Source organism: Panthera tigris, chromosome X (genome assembly GCF_018350195.1).
Source record: "Panthera tigris isolate Pti1 chromosome X, P.tigris_Pti1_mat1.1, whole genome shotgun sequence".
NCBI classification, from domain to species: domain Eukaryota; kingdom Metazoa; phylum Chordata; class Mammalia; order Carnivora; family Felidae; genus Panthera; species Panthera tigris.
The window spans coordinates 47,852,324-47,871,108 of record NC_056677.1 but is presented as its reverse complement, the minus strand read 5'-3'; the positions used below and the strand labels follow the sequence as shown (position 1 = coordinate 47,871,108).

The following is an 18,785-nucleotide window of genomic DNA, read 5'->3' as shown; positions in this document are numbered from 1 at the left end:
GAAATCCATATTTTTGCAGAAACTTTTACATATTAATAACTAATTCCAATTTTTCTAAAACATTGTACAAGCCAAACAAAACATATCTACAGGCCTTATCCAGCTTATAGATTGCCTGTTTGCGACCTCTGCCTTACACTTCTCTCTGTACTCTATACTTTGCCTACTCTGTTCATCTGCCTAGAAAGTCCTCCCCACCTTTCTTTCAAAGTTATGTTCATCTATTAAAACCCAGATTAAATTCCACTTCCTCTAAAAGCCCTACCTGGCCACCCCCACTTACCGTCATCACTCCCTCTGAATTCATTCAAACATTTATTAAGCATCTACTCTCTGCCAGGCACCAAAAATCACAAGGAGGAATAATGAAAATTCTTATCCTGAAAATTTCCTTAAAGTCTAGCAATTATCATTTATACAATTTATGTGACAATCAATCATACAGTGGTGTTTCTTCTATGACTATCTTGAATCTATTGCTTAAATTGACTGCTCTCTAAACTTTGTGCAATTTTATCTTCTTATAACCTAGATCATAAGCAGCAAAGCATTATTATAAAAAACATGGGCATTGGAGGTAAACAATTTTAGTTCAAATACCAGCTGTACTTCTCTGTGTGACCTTGGGCAAGTCACTTAACCTCTGAGTATGTTTCCTTTTCTATTAAAAAAGATGGAAGGCATGCTACTGACCTCACAGGATTATTGTGAGGTTTAAAGGAGTTATCATACAAGTGCCTGGCACGTAGTAGGTGCTCAAACTATTTCCCTTCTTCCCCTTACTTCCCCCTCCTTGGAAAAGGAATCATATCTTACATGTCTTTGTATTTCCAACAGAGTCTACGAGAGAGTAGGTGCTCAAACTGCTATTAATTTGAAGACTATGTAAACGGTCTAGTACTAAAAAAAAAATGGAAAGAAGTGCTACTGAGAAAGGGAAAGACAATAACAAAAGAAGTGACAGGATTCAGTGACTGTTTAGATATGAAGCACATGGGACAGAAATCTGGTTTCTACTCCCATATCAGAAATTGTTCTCATCAAGTGACCAGTGGCCCCATTATCAAATCCAGTGGACTTTTTAGTCCTAGTCTTACTTTCTGCAGCATGACACTGTTGACTACTCTCTTCTCAAGAAATTCTCTTCTCTTGGCCTCTGATATCATACCTATAACCTCTCTGGCAGATCCTCCTATTCTTCTTTCTGTCCCTTAAATGTTAGAGTTCTTCAGGATTTCACCTTTGGCAACCTACTTTTCTCTCTAGATTTTTCCCCCAGGCAAGCTTTCTATTCCAGTTCTATTATTTACCATTTGGATACTGTTAACTCATAAACGTGTATCTCTTAATATAGATGTCCCTCTCCCTTTTTGAAACATGTATTGGACATCTTCACTTGAATAATGCACAAGTATCCCAAACTCAGTGTATCCAAATATAACTCATCTCACCATTTTCCCTACAAAATCTATTCTTTCAGTCTTCTCCATCTCAGTGAATTTAACCAGTTGCCTAAGCCAAAACCTTAATTTTATCCTTGAATCCATCCTTTCCTCTACTATTCCCCCCAAACCTATCAGCAAGTTCTATTAACTCTACCTCTTAAATATATCCCAAATTCATTTTCTCCTCACTATATCCACTACCACTACTTTAACCCAAGTTAAGGTCCCATCATCTCTTACCTTGTCTACTAAAATAGTTTCCTAATTTATCAACCTGCTTCTACCCTTGCCTCCGTCCAATCTTTCCTCCATGTTAGATATAATGGTCTCTCCAAAATGCAGATTTTACTCCATCCTTCTTTAAAAAGAAAAAAAAAAGTTTCTGTATATGTATGATTGTATACACCCAGGAAAAATAAAAAAGGCCAGAAGGACAATTTCAAACTACTAATGGTGGTTGTCCCTAGGAAGCAGGCCTGATGATGAGGGAAGGAGTAGACTTTCTACACTTCTATAATACCTGAATTTTTCGTATTACTTTTGTAATTAAAATTGAAAATTAAAAATAATAAAATCTGATGTTACTTTTCTGTTTAAAATTCTCTAGGGGCTGCCCTCTACCCTCAGTTCAAACTACCTGACTTGGGTTATAAGACTTTATGATCTAACCCCTACGTTCTGCCTCCCACTTCTATTCTTCCTGTCCTGCTGTCATAAGAGCAACTGAAAAGAACCAGAAGAGAGCTTTGGGAAATCACATACACTTATGGGGCAGAAAGAAGAAAATATTTTTTAAAGGAGTAGGGATAGTTAAAGATAAAGGAAGAAAACCAGGGTAATAAAGCATTAAATAAAAGCCAAGGGAACAGAATTTTGAGAAGGTAAGAAATCTTGGAGCTGTCAACAGTGTTTGTGACTAAAATACTTCAAAATTATATTTTTATTGACAAGTTTACTATTCCAACAAACACATTTTAATAGCCCTCTAATAAATTAATTATATCACCATTCTGTATCTTTACCTCAAAGTTTAAAACACAGTAGGCTCTAAGTTTAACAAAATAAAACTGGATTTTTTCAGCAATGACAAGCTAGAAAAACATTAAAGGTGACATAATATTTTAGAAGTACTCTTTTACTACTTTTAAAGAAAATCAGCAACTGCATAAAAAAACCAATAAGTGAAAATCAAAGCACTATATGTATTTTCAAGTAGTCTTTAAGTTTAGCAGTAGAATCCAGACTTTTCTTCAGCAATGACAAATTAACTAATGATACATTCAAGCATTAAGTCCAACATAATTATTTAAAGCATATTTTACTACCTTTAAGGAAATATAGTAACTGCTAGCAAAGTATATCAATAAAGCTCCCACCTGAGATATTCTTAAGGACAAGTGTCCTGTCCCATTCACAGTGCCTGGCACACAGGACGATCGAGAAAAGCACTTGTTGAATAAATGGACTGCTTGAATATATGGGTTCATATAATTTGCAACATTCTGTTTGTAACCTTTTAATGCTGCTGCTAGATTACTTCAAAACTATTTCAAGTAGCTTGAATAGTTTTGAAATTTGGGTTGCATGACTATTCACTAGACTTAGGGTAGTAAATCAACCTCTGCTGATTAGCTAAACACAAAAATATTAATTGACTAGAAAAAGGTACTTCAGTAAAATGGACATAATTTAAAACACACAAAGAATGAAATTCCCCAGGCATGGTGGCTATAGAACAATGGACAGAGCAGGAGCATATAATGATATTTAAGTTCTAACACTTGCTAGTTGAGTAAGCTCAACTTCTAGTTCATCTATCAAAATGAAGTTAATATAAAGAGTAAATAAAAAAGCATATAATAAATACCAGCTTCCTCTAATATACTGAAACCATATGATTATTAGGTCCAGTTATTTAACTTGGGAGAATAGAAACAAATTAAAATCTAGCAAACCAAGACATGAAGAAGTCTGGAGAGGTACTTTTCTAAAAGGAAGTCTCTCAAGGCATGACAAGCCATAGGACCTTGTCCTGACCAAAATTTTTGAGGAATGGCTTAGATGAAAACTAGATGAGATGCTTATCAAATGTACAAAATGCACCAAGCTAAGAAGAATAGCTAACAGAACAGATGAGATAATAAGCATATAAAATGAAAACAGTATTGGATCCTTTTTCTACAGATAAGGAAACTGAGGCCCTGAGAGATAATGACTCATCCTGGACTTCACAGTTAACAAACAGTGGGTACAGGAACATAAAGGCTAAAACAAACAAAACTGAGTAATTTAATAGATATAAGAATTTATTCTTAGATTTTAAATATTAGCTGCACAAGAATCAAAAGGATGATATGTGTTTTAGTAACAATGTATGTGAAAAGGATTTTTTTTTAGTATGACTCAATATAATGAAAACCACTCCAAAAAATAAGAGTAGGGGGCTAGACTGTGCTAACAGCAGTGCAATGCCCAGAATAAGAAATATAATAGTCCTACCCTGATCTGATCAGATCACATCTATATTCAAGTCTCAGCACTTTAAGAAAAACATAGACACATTCAAACAAGTCCTTAAAATGCTTCAAAATGATGTCAAATGAGGAATATATGGAGGAACTGGAGATATTTAACTTAGGTAGATAAGATTTGGGAAGCAAGGATAGATTGAGACATTAATCATACTCAAATATTTGTAGAGACACAAAGGAACAAAAAGAGGACCAGCTAACAAAAGGGAAATAGATTTAGGGTTCTAACTAAGAAATAGCTTTCTAACTATTAAAGCTGCTCCAGGAGTGCCTGGGTGGCTCAGTTGGTTAAGCGACCAACTTCAGCTCAGGTCATGATCTCAGGGTTCGTGAGTTCGAGCCCCGCATTGGGCTCATGCTGACAGCTCAGAGCCTGGAGCCTGCTACAGACTCTGTGTCTCCCTCTCTCTCTGTCCCTCCCCTACTCTGTCTCTCTGTCTCTCAAAAATAAAAATAAACATTAAAAAAAAATTTAAGGCTGCTCCAATTTTGACAGTATGTGTGTGTGTGTGTGTGTGTGTGTCTATATATATATATACACACATATATATATGATACTCCCAGTACTTTATAAACAAAAATGAGGTATCCTTCTTTGTATCCTAGGGTGTGGAACATAAGCTGTTTTAAAATGTTTGTGGTTCTTGAAACAAGAATGAGATACCTTATGAAGTAGTGGGTGACTTGTCCCTAAAAGTGTTCAAGATGCTAGAAACCCAGATCAGGAATCTTTGAAAGCCAGGTAGGGCAATGCTTTCATCACTTAGAGGCCAAGGACCATGGCAGAATCCAGAAATGCCTGGATGTTGCAAAATAAATTGGCATTACAACCTAGAGACAGAAGAGGTCTTCCAGAAGCATAGATCCACTGAACTGGCAGCCACAGCAGCCCAGTTAGCCTATATTACAAAGCCAGATTTAACATTCAAACAAAAAAGGGCAATGAAACATATCTCAAGTCAGAGCTGGAACTCCATTGAGAACATCTATATATATATCCAGGAAGAGAAGCAGCAGAGAATACACATCAAGCTAACCTCCTGCCCACAGCCCCCGCCACCCAGAATTTACCTTTTATAGACTAACAGCTTTAAAAAAGTCTTAGAGATTTTATTGTTATGCTTATTAATAGCTATCATGTTATTTCCTTTTATATAATAAAAACAACCCCCTACAAAAAAGGAAAAAATAATCAAACAAAAGGGTCCCTATGTTTATTTAAGAAACAGCAGGATAAAAAACAAGTTGGACAAGGGTATCCTACTTGGTAAGCAACCTAGAAGGGACCTTCCCAAGAGAGCAAGTAGTAGTAACCAGAATTAGGCCACACCCCTCTGAGAAGGAATGAAAAACAAAGGAGAAACATGCTCCAAAACAAATCTCTCAACCTCTGCATCCCTAACTTACTGCAATCAAGTGCCTTAGGCAGACTATTAATAGGTAAGATCACCTGATTTCACAATAAGATAAAACATCTTACTTGTTGCACCAAGGCGACGTGTGTCTCTGGCAATATAATTTGCAAAGATAATAGACCTCATACTGGTCTTACCAGACCCACTTTTACCCATCAACAGCACCTAAGGACAAAGTGAGAAAAAACAATGAAGTTAGAAATCTAGAGCAAATCAAGTATAAAGGGACCCATGTCTCTCCTGTACTTGATGTTTTACTGAAGTGACAGTACCAACAACCTGCTGCAAATACTTGTAACTAACTAGTTCCCTGACCAATGGTGAATACAGAGATACCTAAAATTCCAGGGACCAGGCACTTACCAGTCATGGATCACACATCCTCTTGGCAATATAATCGCATGAATTTATTATGCTACCATTATACACTATCATATATTCAGAACTATGTTAGAGAAATAACAACTTGAGGAAATCAAACCCTGACTCATAATCTAATGCTTCACGCACTGAACTACCTGGCAGGGGATTTCATTGTAACTGAAAGTTCCTCCTCCTGATTAAGGTCAACCTTTCCACCTCTGCCCTTGATCTCATGCCTTCTACTTACTCTATGATTTTATTCTTTAATTAGTCTGTATATTTTTTCTTTTTAAGTGTCCCATGGCCTACAAGATCAAGTCCTTAAACAACATATAAGACCTTCCTTGATCTGGCTTATCTACTTCTCTGTAATTACCTCCTGACCTTCCTGGCTTGGAACTTTTAGAGTCCAGCCATACTGAACTGAACTGAACTGCTTATATCCACTTTGATTGCTCCCAGAACTCCAGGCAGCCCAGATCTATGTCTCTGTTTCATGCTGTATTCTCTGCCAATAACTTTCCATTCCTTTTTCTTCCTTCAGCTAAGCTCCATTCATCTCTCAAGACTTGGTTCAGTAATAAACTCCTCAAGAAGCTTCTCTGATCTCAATGTCCTAAGGTGGCTTGGGTGCATCTCACCTCTTTCCTCCCATGGCACTTGTAGAGCATTGCAAAGACCATAATGCACTGCGGTTATCTGGGATTTTTTTGGTCTTTCACAAGACTCTGAGTTCTTGAATAGCAGGGAGAATACCCTTTGTATCTCCAGTGCGTAACATATAACAGACGCTTAAAATATGTTCATCAAAAGAATGACCAAGCTATCAAAACAAAGACATAAACCTAGCAAGTTTTTAATGATGAGAACTTTCCAATGGAAAAGGTGAACTTATGAAGGTGAATAGCCATCATATCAAAGTCAGCACCTAACAAAGACAGAAAAACACCTATCAAAGATACTGTAGATTCTTGCACTGGAGGGAATTTGGTAAGGTAACTTTTCAGTCTTTTCAAACTTTAAACTTTATGGACTATAGTTCCAATTACCTTGCTTTTCAAATGAAGGGGGTACGGTTATATCTTCAACCCTAAATAATTTATGAAATTTTCTAATTACAAATGTAGGGAGTATTGACAAAAGTGTATTGCACTCAGACTCAATTTAATCTAATCTAGCTATTTAGCTACATAACTTTATCTAACAAAATGTTACTGACAAGCCAGTCTAAGGCTGTTGGAAAAATTACTTTGTTTTATTCTTAATCACACAGAAATTTCTGGTATTTTTAGCCAACCTTATTGACAGCAACTTTAGTTTTTTTAAGTGTATTTATTTATTTTGAAAGAAAGAGAGAGTGCTAGTGGGGGAGGGCAGAGAGAGAGAGAGAATTCCAAGCAGGCTACATTCCATCAGTGCAGAGACAGATGTAGTGCTCCATCTCATGAACCATGAGATCATAAACTGAGCCAAAATCAAGAGTAAGCTACCCCAATAGCAACTTTGGACAGGCTCATTAAGAACATTCCTTTAGCAAACTGAATTATATAACTGAATTATTGGATGAAGTTACGGGTAAATATGGTGTTTTTCTTGTGTTTTTTAATTTAAGAAATCTTCAACTGCTTAGGAAAGAGTAACCAAGGCTAACGGTGTTAGGTGCTAACTTAAGGCCTACACATGCATTTACTCATTTAAACTTCATAACAGCCCTATGAGATAGATCATATTATTATCACCATTTTACAAATGAAGAAACTGAAAGCCCAAATTTCAGAAATTTGCTCCAGAACTGTGCCCTTATTGATTCTGTCTAACCCCCAGGTGGGGCACAGTACCATAAGAGCACAAGGGAAGGAATGTTCAATTCCACTTGGAAAACTCATATAAGACATTATAGAGGTAACATTTAAGTTGGGTTCGTTGGGTTCCACAAAAATGTGCAGGAAGATGCCTGTGTAGTGTTTGTGTATGGCTTGCACAAAATGCAAATTCGTAATTTGTAGAAAAACAGATTCTGTATAGCTATGACAAGGTGCACAGGTGTGGCAGATTGGTTTAGTCAGGAAAATTTTTAAAGGGCATTCTATACTATGAAGTCACTTGAATTTCATTCTATGGGCTTTGGGAAGTATGTGAATGACCCAGTTAGATTTAAATATTAGAAAAATTAAATCTGATAGCAGAGAAGGGGATAAGAGTCAAAGAGAAAATGTAGAAGATTCCTGAAATGGTCCAGGAAAGATGATATATATACACCACAAATTTATTTCCTGAATCATATCTTCTTACCTTCACTTTTATGTATTTGATGTAATTAACATGTCTTACCTTTTTCTTCATGGCTGTATTTGGTAGCACCCACCTGCAGATATAAACCAAAAGACAGTTTCCAGGATCCATTGCCTTAGAAATTGGAATTTAAAAAATACAAATAAATGTGGAGTTGCAAAAGAACATGTTTAGCACAACAGCTGAGTACAGCTGTGTGCAGGAACTCCGTTAAAGAGGTCCTTGTTCTCCTAAATTATAAAACTGGATTCAAGTTCCCTAACCCCTAATTACAGTGCTCAGGAGACGGCTCCTAAGGTTTATTTAGTGATATAAATGAGCCATAAAATTCAAGATTTAATTTTTTATTATCTTAAAAAAAATTATCAAAGCAACATATATAAGTGCTTTAGTGAAACAATACTGTCCTATTTGAATGTCCTCTATTATTTTTAAGTTAGCCTATTTTTAAAACCTGGAAGTATGTTTAGTCAGCTGTCCTTCCAAGTCATATTTTACTCATTACATGCACAAAGTATATACAATAGAAATCTCAAGTTCAGGAACAAAAATGCACTGAAAGTACTCTCAAGCCACTGATCTCTGCCCCGGAAATACCAACCTTCTCCCTAGTCGTCTTATCCTCAACATGATGATGTTAAATCTCCTTTACTGATAATTCAAAGAAACTCAAAACTATCTTCTCAATTAGAACAGTTCCCTCAACCTCAGGACTAATATTAGGCCCATCCCAAGGGTTGTTTCTGCCCAGTTAACGACCAATCGATCCTCTTTCCAGTTTATCCTGTCACCAAAAGCATGACACCAATCAACCTTACTGGTAAATCGAAGCAATTTATCATAGGTGGGATGTTCTAATTCATGACATTTTCTTCAGTTAGAACCCCCATTCTAGGTTTGACATAATAAACTTCACCCACCCTAGCGATCCTTCAGGTTCCCCTATGGGAGGATCCATTCTTGGCCCCAGATTCTCTTTCTCCATCTTTCTCTCAGAGTCAGATTCTTCCATCGTGCAACAAGTCCTTTCCAGTCCTTTCTAAACCGCAGTACTCTTTTTCTTTTTTTTTTTTTTTTTTCCTTTTTTCCTGTTCACACCCTCAGTCGCCTACTTTAATTGCCTGTGGCCGCTAGGCCTGCTCTATTCTTGCCTCCGCCTTTGTCCACTGGGGGGCTGCTTTCCCCACGGTTACTTTAAACCGCCTTGAACTTGGCCTCAAGGAACAGCCTAGCTGGCCAGTTCAAAGGCTAAATGATGTGGTGGTGCAAAGGAAGAGACGGAGGATGAGTGAAAAAGAGGAGTGGTGGGGACTCGTGTCGAGTTTGGGCCTCAGGACCCAAAGTCTCGAAACGCAAACGTGACTTCACCCGAAAAGAGGTGGAGACGGCGGAGGTGGCAGAAAGAGCAGACCCGTGCGGTAGGCACTAAGTAGTGACTGTCCCCGCCGGCTTGTCGTTACCGACCCTGGTCGCCCGAGAGCGTCCGCCGGCAGCGGCAGTTATGACCTAAACGCCCGCCCTTCAGGAGCCCAGGTACCTCACCGCGGGCACCGACAGCAGGCCAGGATCACGTGGGCACCTCCTGTAATCCCAAAGCCCGTCATGTGACGGGCTGCTACCCAAGGGGCGGGTGGACTGGGAAGACTACCATAGATACTGCGCGGAGAAAGACAGAGCGCCGCCAGTCGCCATAGCTGCTATCGCTCCGCCTTGAGTCGGGTGGGAAGCTAACATCCTGTAAGCTGTTTCCTTGTGGGCTGGCCTGGCCCAACTGGCCTGCCACGCAGAATTAAAGGAGACGTTTTCAATTTCAGTTCTTCAACGCTAGCTTCTTTGTGTGTGTGTGTGTGTGTGTGTGTGTGTGTGTGTGTGTGTGTGTGTGAGAGAGAGCGTGTGTGTGTTGTTGTTGTTGTTGATGTTGTTTTGTTGTTGCTGTTTTAATTGCTATTTCACCCTTAACATTTTTCTGTGAGGAAGGCCGAGCATCGTTTTTGTCTTCCTGCTTTTTAAGTCTTTGTCTTCTTTTTATTATTAGTCCCTGTAACCGAGCTTGTAATGAAATGACTTATTACATCCAAAGTGATTACAACTAAGTCTTTCACATACTATGCACACAATGAAAGTTATTGCTGGGACCAGGTATTCATTGGGAAGTCTAGAAAGCATACTCATCTCCAAACTTGTTTAAAAGTGGAAGGGAAATAAATTCTCACTGACCATAGTAAGAAGTCAATAAAGTCTAAAATTGATGATGAAGGGACATTGATAGGTATTTACATAATATATTTAGACATAGAGACCTCCAGATAAAATGGCCAAAAAAGTTCAAAGGGGTTGCTTCTGGAGAGGAGCAGGGTAAAGGAAGTGAGGGGACTATTGCTTTTCATCTTAAGCCCTTTTGTACTATCTATCTATATCTAGAGATATAGATATAGATGGGTATATCACGTGTATATGTTACTTAATAAGAAAGGAAAGGAAAGAAAGAATGACAGAAGGGAGGGAGGAAGGGAAAGGAAACTGGATAGAACCAGGGTGCTATCTGCTTCCAGATTTCCCCAATTGCTGTTCTATATGATCCCTTCTCACCACAGCTGCCATGCCTCATGAAATACTTATTTCATTCTGATCACAGCTTCCTTAGCCCTATCACTCCCTATTTTCCTCCTTCTTACCAGCTTCCCCCAAACAAGTATTTGTTCAATTTTGTGTGTGTGTGGTGAAAGACTGAGTCCCAAAACCCTCCATAGATTCATTAGATTCGTTGCTGGCCATACCAGACAGTGAAACTAAGCCATGCTTAGTGTCAAAGATAAACAGAGTCTGAGTTAAAGCAGTGAAAACAGATTTTATTCAGTAACTACTGACAGTAGAAGGAAAAGCTGAGCTCCATTCCAATATGTGCAGAGGTAACTGGGCCTTTTAAAAGGACAATGAGGGAGGGGGAAGAACTGGGCTTCATTTGAGTCAGAAAAATGAAAATCTATAAAGGTTGGTCAGTATAAATGCAATTAAGCTGTTTGTTAGCAGGCAGTTATCAAAGTCAGGGATCTATCTTCCCACAGAGACTTGAAAACAAAAGCCCTATCCTTCCTGATTATTGTATTTCAATGGGATGGCTTTCAAGTCCTTGAAAAAGACACTTCTGAGTTGTAAGAGATACATATTCACAATTGTAAGCCCTTTACAATAATCTGAGAAAAATAGGTGAGGGACCTATCATCAGGCTGTATAGAACAAACAGTAAGTTATCTTTGATGTGTTGAGCTTTCTCAGGCACTTTAATGGAGGTTTGGAATCAACAGAGAGCTGGGAGTCATCCTAGGGGCGTAGAAAGTCTCTTCGTGCAGGGGTTTAGGCAGAGTTATGTGCTGAGAGTTCTGCAGTTCTCATTAGCTCATTTTCTACAATTTGTCTTCTCCTCCCTTTTCTGCTGCTATTTTTGTTCCAGCTGCTATAATATCTGGCCTGGATAATTGCAATAGACTGCTAAATTATTCTCCTACAGTGGCAGCTCCAACGTTGTTGGGAGTGGTTGGAATAATCTTCATCAGTCATCTCACCCCAAAAAACCATTTAATGTAAGTAATATGTGCATGTTGTGTAAAGGAAGCTTTCAAACATATCCTCCAACCCTCCACTACCACCAGGTATCACCAGCCAAATTGTTCCCTTACACTCTTCTATTACAGAAATTCACTGTATCCCTGTTGCCTGTTTCCCTTTCCTTCCCCCTCTCAGAAACATCACATGTATGTACCCACCATGACTACTTCCCTCAAGGTCCATGAGGAACAGATGAAGAAAGGGAGAGGAAAGGATGAAGAAAAGGGGGAGAAGTGAGGAGATAAGAAGAGGGAAGAGAAAGAGGAGAAAAGAGATGAAGAAAGAGGAGAAAAGGAGTAGGAGGATGGGAGTTGAAGAGAGGGATTTGAAAAAAGATTGAGGAACTAAACTGAATTGAATTAATTGCAAAGTAAATGAATAGGATTGCTGATGCAATGCATTCCTATATGGTCTAGAATTTGAGATTCTGATTTCTACCCAGGCATCCTGGGATGCTTATTTTTATATTTTCATTGACAAATCTTACAGAAATAAAAGATAAACCTTTTTGTCAAATTAATTTTTATTATAGGGACTTTTCAAAAAGTGTTGATTAAACTGTGCAGAGTTATTTATGCATCCATTCAGGAAATATTTATTGAGCAGTCATTCAGTTCCAGGAGCTACGTTAGACACTAGATATACAAACATTTCTCTATTTCGGGTCCTTACTGCATGTGAGATGCTTCTTTCTGACACCTCAGCTTCACTATATTCATATGCACATAAAACAAATCAGCATTCTGTCTATCCACATCCCACCCCATATTTTTTCAACCATCCATCTCAGCAAGAAAAAGTAATATAGACACCTAAGATCCAATAAGATATCTTTCCTTATATTCTCTAAACCCATTCTAGTCACTTTTATCCTCAACCACATCCGTGGGTTTCCAAATTGGTCATCCAGTTCCTAAACTGTCCCTCATAACTTCCCTGATCTTCTTTTTCTCCACCTCTGCTTCTTCCCCTGTTCCCATAGCTCACTGCTATTTTCAAGAGACCCGTGAGCTTATCCCTACATCTTTCTTGCAGTTCTTTATTCTCCATTCTCATCTCTTTGCTTGAAATATCAGGAAATAATCTTCCAGTTAACTAGACTTAAGGATTTTATGAATGAAATTCTAATAGAGGGACTTCTGGTTTCATGTCCAACATGTAAGGAGATTAGGAGTTGCCAATCCATACTAACAAGTAAAAGGCTGAACAAGCTGAAAAAACAACAAATCTTAGATTCATCAGAGAATTGAAGCCACAGGAAAAACTGCTAACCCTAAAACTGGAGAGACAAACAGGCAGACACAGAAAATGAAAACTTCAGAACAGAACACCCCACCAACAGAAATATCTGTAGGAACCACTATTAGGGTAGAAAAACCTAAATTGTAATAGACAATTTGTTGGAGGTTCAATGTGGACAAGTCTGAGAGTTAAAAGCTCTAGGGCATCCCAGGGGCGCCTGGGTGGCTCAGTTGGTTAAGCATCTGACTTTGGCTCAGGTCATGATTTCATGGTTTGTGAATTCAAGCCCCACATTGGGCTCTGTGCTGACAGCTCAGAGCCTGGAGCCTGCTTTGGATTCTCTGTCTCCCTCTCTCTGCCCCTCCCCCTCTATCCCCAAAATAAATAAACATTAAATTTTTTTTTTCAAAATTCCAGGGCATCCCATTCAGAGAGAGGCCTCCACACTTTTGTGAATTTTACCTCCAGGAACTCTACTAGGTTTTCAGTGAGTGTCAGAGAATATTACCTTCCTAATACTGGAAGTGAGAGGTGAAAAGTAAACATTTTAAAATCAACTAGAACTTTCTGTTCTTATTAACAAGGCTGGCCCTCAGGAGAAACTACTTTACCAGAGCCTAACTTGCTGGGGTTTTATCAGTGCATACCTACCTAAGGAAAGAGAAATGCCCAACTCCAGCCCACTTTAGACATCCTGTCCCACCCAGAAAAAGATAAACCTGAGAAGCACTGGTTAAGTTCACAGTCTAGAGACACAGGATCACCAAAGACATACATTACTGAGAGACTATAGATTATAGCCCCTACACAAACACACACACACACACACACACACACACACACACACACCTGCACACACACACACTCATACCACCGTAATACTAAAAGTCTATTTGCCCAAATTCCTTCCACCTCTACATCATCTATGTTATGTGCGCCTTTCAACAAAAAATTACAAGTGATACAAAGAGGCAAAAAACACAGTTTGAAGAGACAGAACAAGGATCATTATCAGAGACAGATATGGCAGAAATGTTAGAACTACCCAAACTGTTAATTTAAAATAACTATGATTAATATGCTAAAAGCTTTAATGGAAAAAGCAGATAATATGCAATAACCAATAAGTGATGTAAGCAGAGAGATTGAAATTCCAACAATGAATAAAAAATAAATGTGTGAAATAAAGAACACTGTAACAGAAATGAAGAATGCCTTGGTTGGACTCATAAGTAGACTAGACACAGCTGAGAGAAGAATCTCTGACCTTGAGGATGTATAAAGAAACTTCTAAGACTTAAAAGCAAATATTAAAAAGGCTGAAAAAAAAACACAGAGAAATACACACACACACACACACATATATATATATATATATATATATATATATATATAACGGACTATGGGATAACAACAAAAATGTAACATATACATAATGGGAATATCATAAAGAGAAAAAAGAAGAAGGAGCAGAAACAATATTTTAAGCAATAATGACTGAGAATTTCCTCCAACTTAATGTCAGACATCATCATAGACTCAGGAAACTCAGAAAACACCAAGCAAGATAAATACCAAGAAAAGAAAAAACTACAACCAAGCATATCATTTTCAAATTACAGAAAATCAACATAAAGAGAACATGAAAAAAAATCTTGAAAGAAGCCAGAAAGAGCCCACATTATTTCCATAGTGGAGCATAGGTAAGTATTACATCTCATATGTTCTGAAAAACCATGGAAACAAGAAAAGAGTGGACTTAAATATTTAAAGTGCTGTAAGAAAAAAAAACACCAACCTAGAAATCTGTGCTCTACAAAATTATTCATTAAAAAAATCTAGAATAAATAAAGACTTTTGAACAAACAAAAATTGAAGGAATCTGTGGCCAATAGATTTGCTTGTAAGTAAAGGTCTTCAGAGAGAAGGAAAATTATACAGGTCAGGAATCCAGATCTAGATAAAGAAAGGAAGAACATCTGAGAAGGAATAAGTGAAAATTTATTTTTCTTATCATAATTGGTTTGAAAAAACAGCTACATGAATACCAAAACATTCAGAATACCCAAGAAGTTGATCTGAAGACTGACAGAACAAACTACACAAGAAGAGGGGGGAAAAAGGATGAAATTCTAATAGAGGGACTTCTGGTTTCATGTCCAACATGTAAGGAGATTAGGCGTTGCCAATCCATACTAACAAGTAAAAGGCTGAACAAGCTGAAAAAACAACAAATCTTAGATTCATCAGAGAATTGAAGCCACAGGAAAAACTGCTAACCCTAAAACTGGAGAGACAAACAGGCAGACACAGAAAATGAAAACTTCAGAACAGAACACCCCACCAACAGAAATATCTGTAGGAACCACTATTAGGGTAGAAAAACCTAAATTGCAATAGACAATTTGTTGGAGGTTCAATGTGGATGAGTCTGAGAGTTAAAAGCTCTAGGGCATCCCAGGGGCCCTAGAATTTCAGTCCTTCCTTGTGGAAGGTAGGAGGAGTGGAGACATGATTTTGGGGAGAAACAGATCATGAGTGCTGTAGAGAAGAGGGAGTACTGGTCATGGAGAGAGAGGATAGAGGAGGGAGAAGAGAGAAGAGAGAAGAGAGAAGAGAGAGAGAGAGAGAGAGAGAGAGAGAGAGAGAGATCCACATAGGGGATCACATGAGGCAAGCACTTCCCCAAAGCCATTGACTAGAAAATGAGAGGGGCTGATTTTCATGAAGTTTTACAACCAGTGGGACTCAAAGACTGGAGTTTTAGAGGTGTGCTTGTGGCTGATGTGGAGCCCTGAGGGCACTGCAGTGCTCCTGTGGAGAAGGAGCACAGAAGCCCAGTAGCAGACATTGTGATCTGAGGACTCCATAGGACACACTGGGAGAGACAGTTCCCCCTTCTTGGAGCAAATCTGGGAGAGGTGGCATTTGTCTCTCAGGAGACAAAAGAACCTGCAGGCACCATTACCCACCCCACCACCTAGCATAGGCACAGAGACACCTGCTGAGGGCAGTTAACCTGGACACTGGTCTTTTGCTAGGCTACATTTTTCTGCAAACTCCACACCCCTGTAATTTGGTGCAGCTGTCATTCTGGGTCAAGCCTGCATCAGTCCCAGTGCTGTGAGATGCTCCCCCAGAGGACCAGCACATGTTCATGCCATGCCAGGTCCCAATGATTTGGAGTTTAAAAACTCAGCAAGCCTGCATAGGATAGAACACAGGTGTACTGTGCGGCTGAGTGGGCAGATGGCCTGGATATAGACAGGGTGAAGGAGGGAATCTGAGGGACACCTGGGATACATGAGGTGGAGATCGTATGCTCTTCAGGGAGGACTTCCAGGGGCACGAACACCCCTCTCCAGGGACCAGGAGGGGGCTGATGCCCTTTATTTCCTCTGCCCCTAAGCATAAACTACCCTCAGTAAGCAGCACAGCACTAACACTGGAGGCCTAAACCACTTACACCAAGTCCTGCCCACCTGCATTCTTCAGGGGCTGCTTTCTCAGGCAAGTGTGCCTAAGAACCAGAGCAGTGGGACAGTCCCACAGAATAGTACAAATATCCCACACTCACAATAACTGCTGAAAATAGAGTTCTGCAAAATTTTAGTTCTAGTGGAAATAGCATAGTCTCATTTAACAAGCAGAATAGAGCAAACCTACTTAAAACTCACAACACTCTGGTCAAGGACCAAACACTCTGCACTGAAGGCAAGGAGAAACTCAGCAGACGACTGGCTTGAGGGAAAGAGCAGTCATAACACAGGAGCAGAGCAGAGTGCACACAGCATACACCAGAGACACTTCATGAAGTGCCAGGCCCTGGACAGTATATGACTTCTTCTTCATAAAGCCATTACTCTCAGGACAGAAAACATAAAAGGCTTTCTTAACACACACAAGATGACAGAGATGAAGAAAAAACACCAAGATGGAGGTATTCATTCCAAAAGAAAGAACAAGAAAAGATCATGGCAAGGGATCTAATTAAAACAGATGTAACTAATATGCCTGATCCAGAATTTAAAGCAAAAATCATAAGGATACTAGCTGGGATTGAGAAAGTCATAGACGACACAAGGGAGTCCCTTACTGCAGAGATAAAAGACCTAAAACCTAGTAAGGCTGAAATAAAAATACTGTAACCTAAATGTGAAACTTACTGATGGTAATGACCACAAGGATGGAAGAAGCACAGAAATGAATAAGCGATATAGAAGATAAAACTATGGAAAATAAAGAAGTTGAAAAGAGGAAAATAAAAATATTGGATCATGAAAGTAGACAAAAGGAATTCAGGGACTTCATAAAACATAACGCATTCATATTGTAGGGATTCTATAAGGAGAAGACAGCAAAAGGGGCAGAAAGTTTACTTGACGAAATTATACCTGAAAACTTCCTTAATTTGGGGAAGGAAACAGACATCCAAATTCAGGAAGCACAAAGAACTCTCATCAAAATCAACAAAAGCAGGCCAAGACCAAGACATATTGTGATTAAATTTGCAAAATATAGAGACAAAGAAAAAATCCCAAAAGTGGCAAGAGAAAAGGAAGTCCCTAATTTACAAGGAAAAACAGATAAGGTTAGCAGCAAATCTCTCCACAGAAACTTAGAAGAGCAAAGGGAGTGGCATGATATATTAAGTATGGTGAATGGGAAAAATCTGCAGCCAAGAATACTGTAACCACCAAGGGTATAATTCAGAACAGGAGACATAGAGTTTCCCAAACGAAAACTAAGAGTGACCTCTAAACTAGCCTGGAAGAAAGTAGAGCAAGAGAGAAAAACCAAAAGTGACAAAGACTACAAAGGAACAGAGAAAATCTCCAGAAATGACTTGCCAAGTAATACAACGGCACTAAATTCATATCTATCAATAATAACTCAAATGTAAATGAAATAAATGCTACAATCAAAAGACATAGGGTGTTAGAATGGATTAAAAAAATCAAGACCCATCAATATGATGCCTACAAAAGACTCATTTTAGACTTAAAGACACCTGCAGATTGAAAGAGGGGGAATAGAAAACTATTTATCATGCTAATGGATGTCAAAAGAAACGTATGGAGTAGCCATACTTTTATCATACAAACTAGATTTTCAACCAAAGACTGTAAAAAAAAAGAGAGAGAGAGATAAAGAAGGGAACTATATAATAAATAAAAGGGTCCATCTAATAAGAAGATCTAATAGTTGTAAATATTTATGGCCCCATTTAAAAGAACCAAAATATTAAAAAAATAGAAAACATAAAGGAACTCCTTATTAATAATACAATTAAGGGACTTTAACACCTCATGTACATCAATGGACACATCATCTAAGCGGAAATCATCAAGGAAACAATGGCTTTTAATGACACACAGGACCAGATGGACTTAACATATATTAAGACCATTTCATCCTAAAGCAGCAGAATACACATTCTTTTCAAGTCCACATGTGACATTCTCCAGCAGAGATGATATATTGGGTCACAGATTGGCTCAGAGAAGTACAAAAAGATTGAGATCATACCATGCATATTTTCCAACCACAATGCAATGGAACTTGAAGTCAACCACAAGTAAAAACTTGGAAAGACCACAAATACAAGGATATTAAAGAAAATCCTAATAAAGAATGAATTGGACAACCAGAAAATTAAATAATAAATAAAACAATACATGGAAATAAGTGATAATGAACATGAAAGTCCAAAACATTTGGGAGGCAGCAAAAGCTGTCATAACAGGGAAGTATATAACAATACAGGCTTACATCTGGCAGCAAGAAAAGTCTCAAATACACAATCTAACCATACACCTATATGAGCTAGAAAAGGAACAATAAATAAAGCCTAAAGCCAGCAGAAGGAAGGAAATAATAAATATTAGAGC

At 38.4% G+C, this 18,785-nt stretch overlaps 1 protein-coding gene across 6 annotated transcripts in view; it reads right to left on the bottom strand.

Moving 5' to 3' along the window:
- Positions 1-9,738, bottom strand: part of RRAGB (Ras related GTP binding B) — a 51,074-nt gene extending 41,336 nt beyond the window's left edge. For 2 of the 6 annotated variants that reach the window (XM_042974701.1, XM_042974702.1), the window contains exons 1-4: positions 8,967-9,655; positions 8,086-8,119; positions 5,457-5,556; positions 817-900 (exon numbers count right to left, since the gene is read on the bottom strand). In XM_042974701.1, coding sequence (XP_042830635.1) covers positions 817-900; positions 5,457-5,556; positions 8,086-8,119; positions 8,967-9,058 — 310 coding nt within the window. In that variant the 5' untranslated portion in view covers positions 9,059-9,655. Of the gene's footprint in view, positions 1-816; positions 901-5,456; positions 5,557-8,085; positions 8,120-8,966 lie in introns of all 6 variants that reach the window. The other 4 variants (XM_007090059.3, XM_042974704.1, XM_042974705.1 and 1 more) reach the window with 4 other exon arrangements.
- Between the last annotated feature and the right edge of the window lie 9,047 nt (positions 9,739-18,785).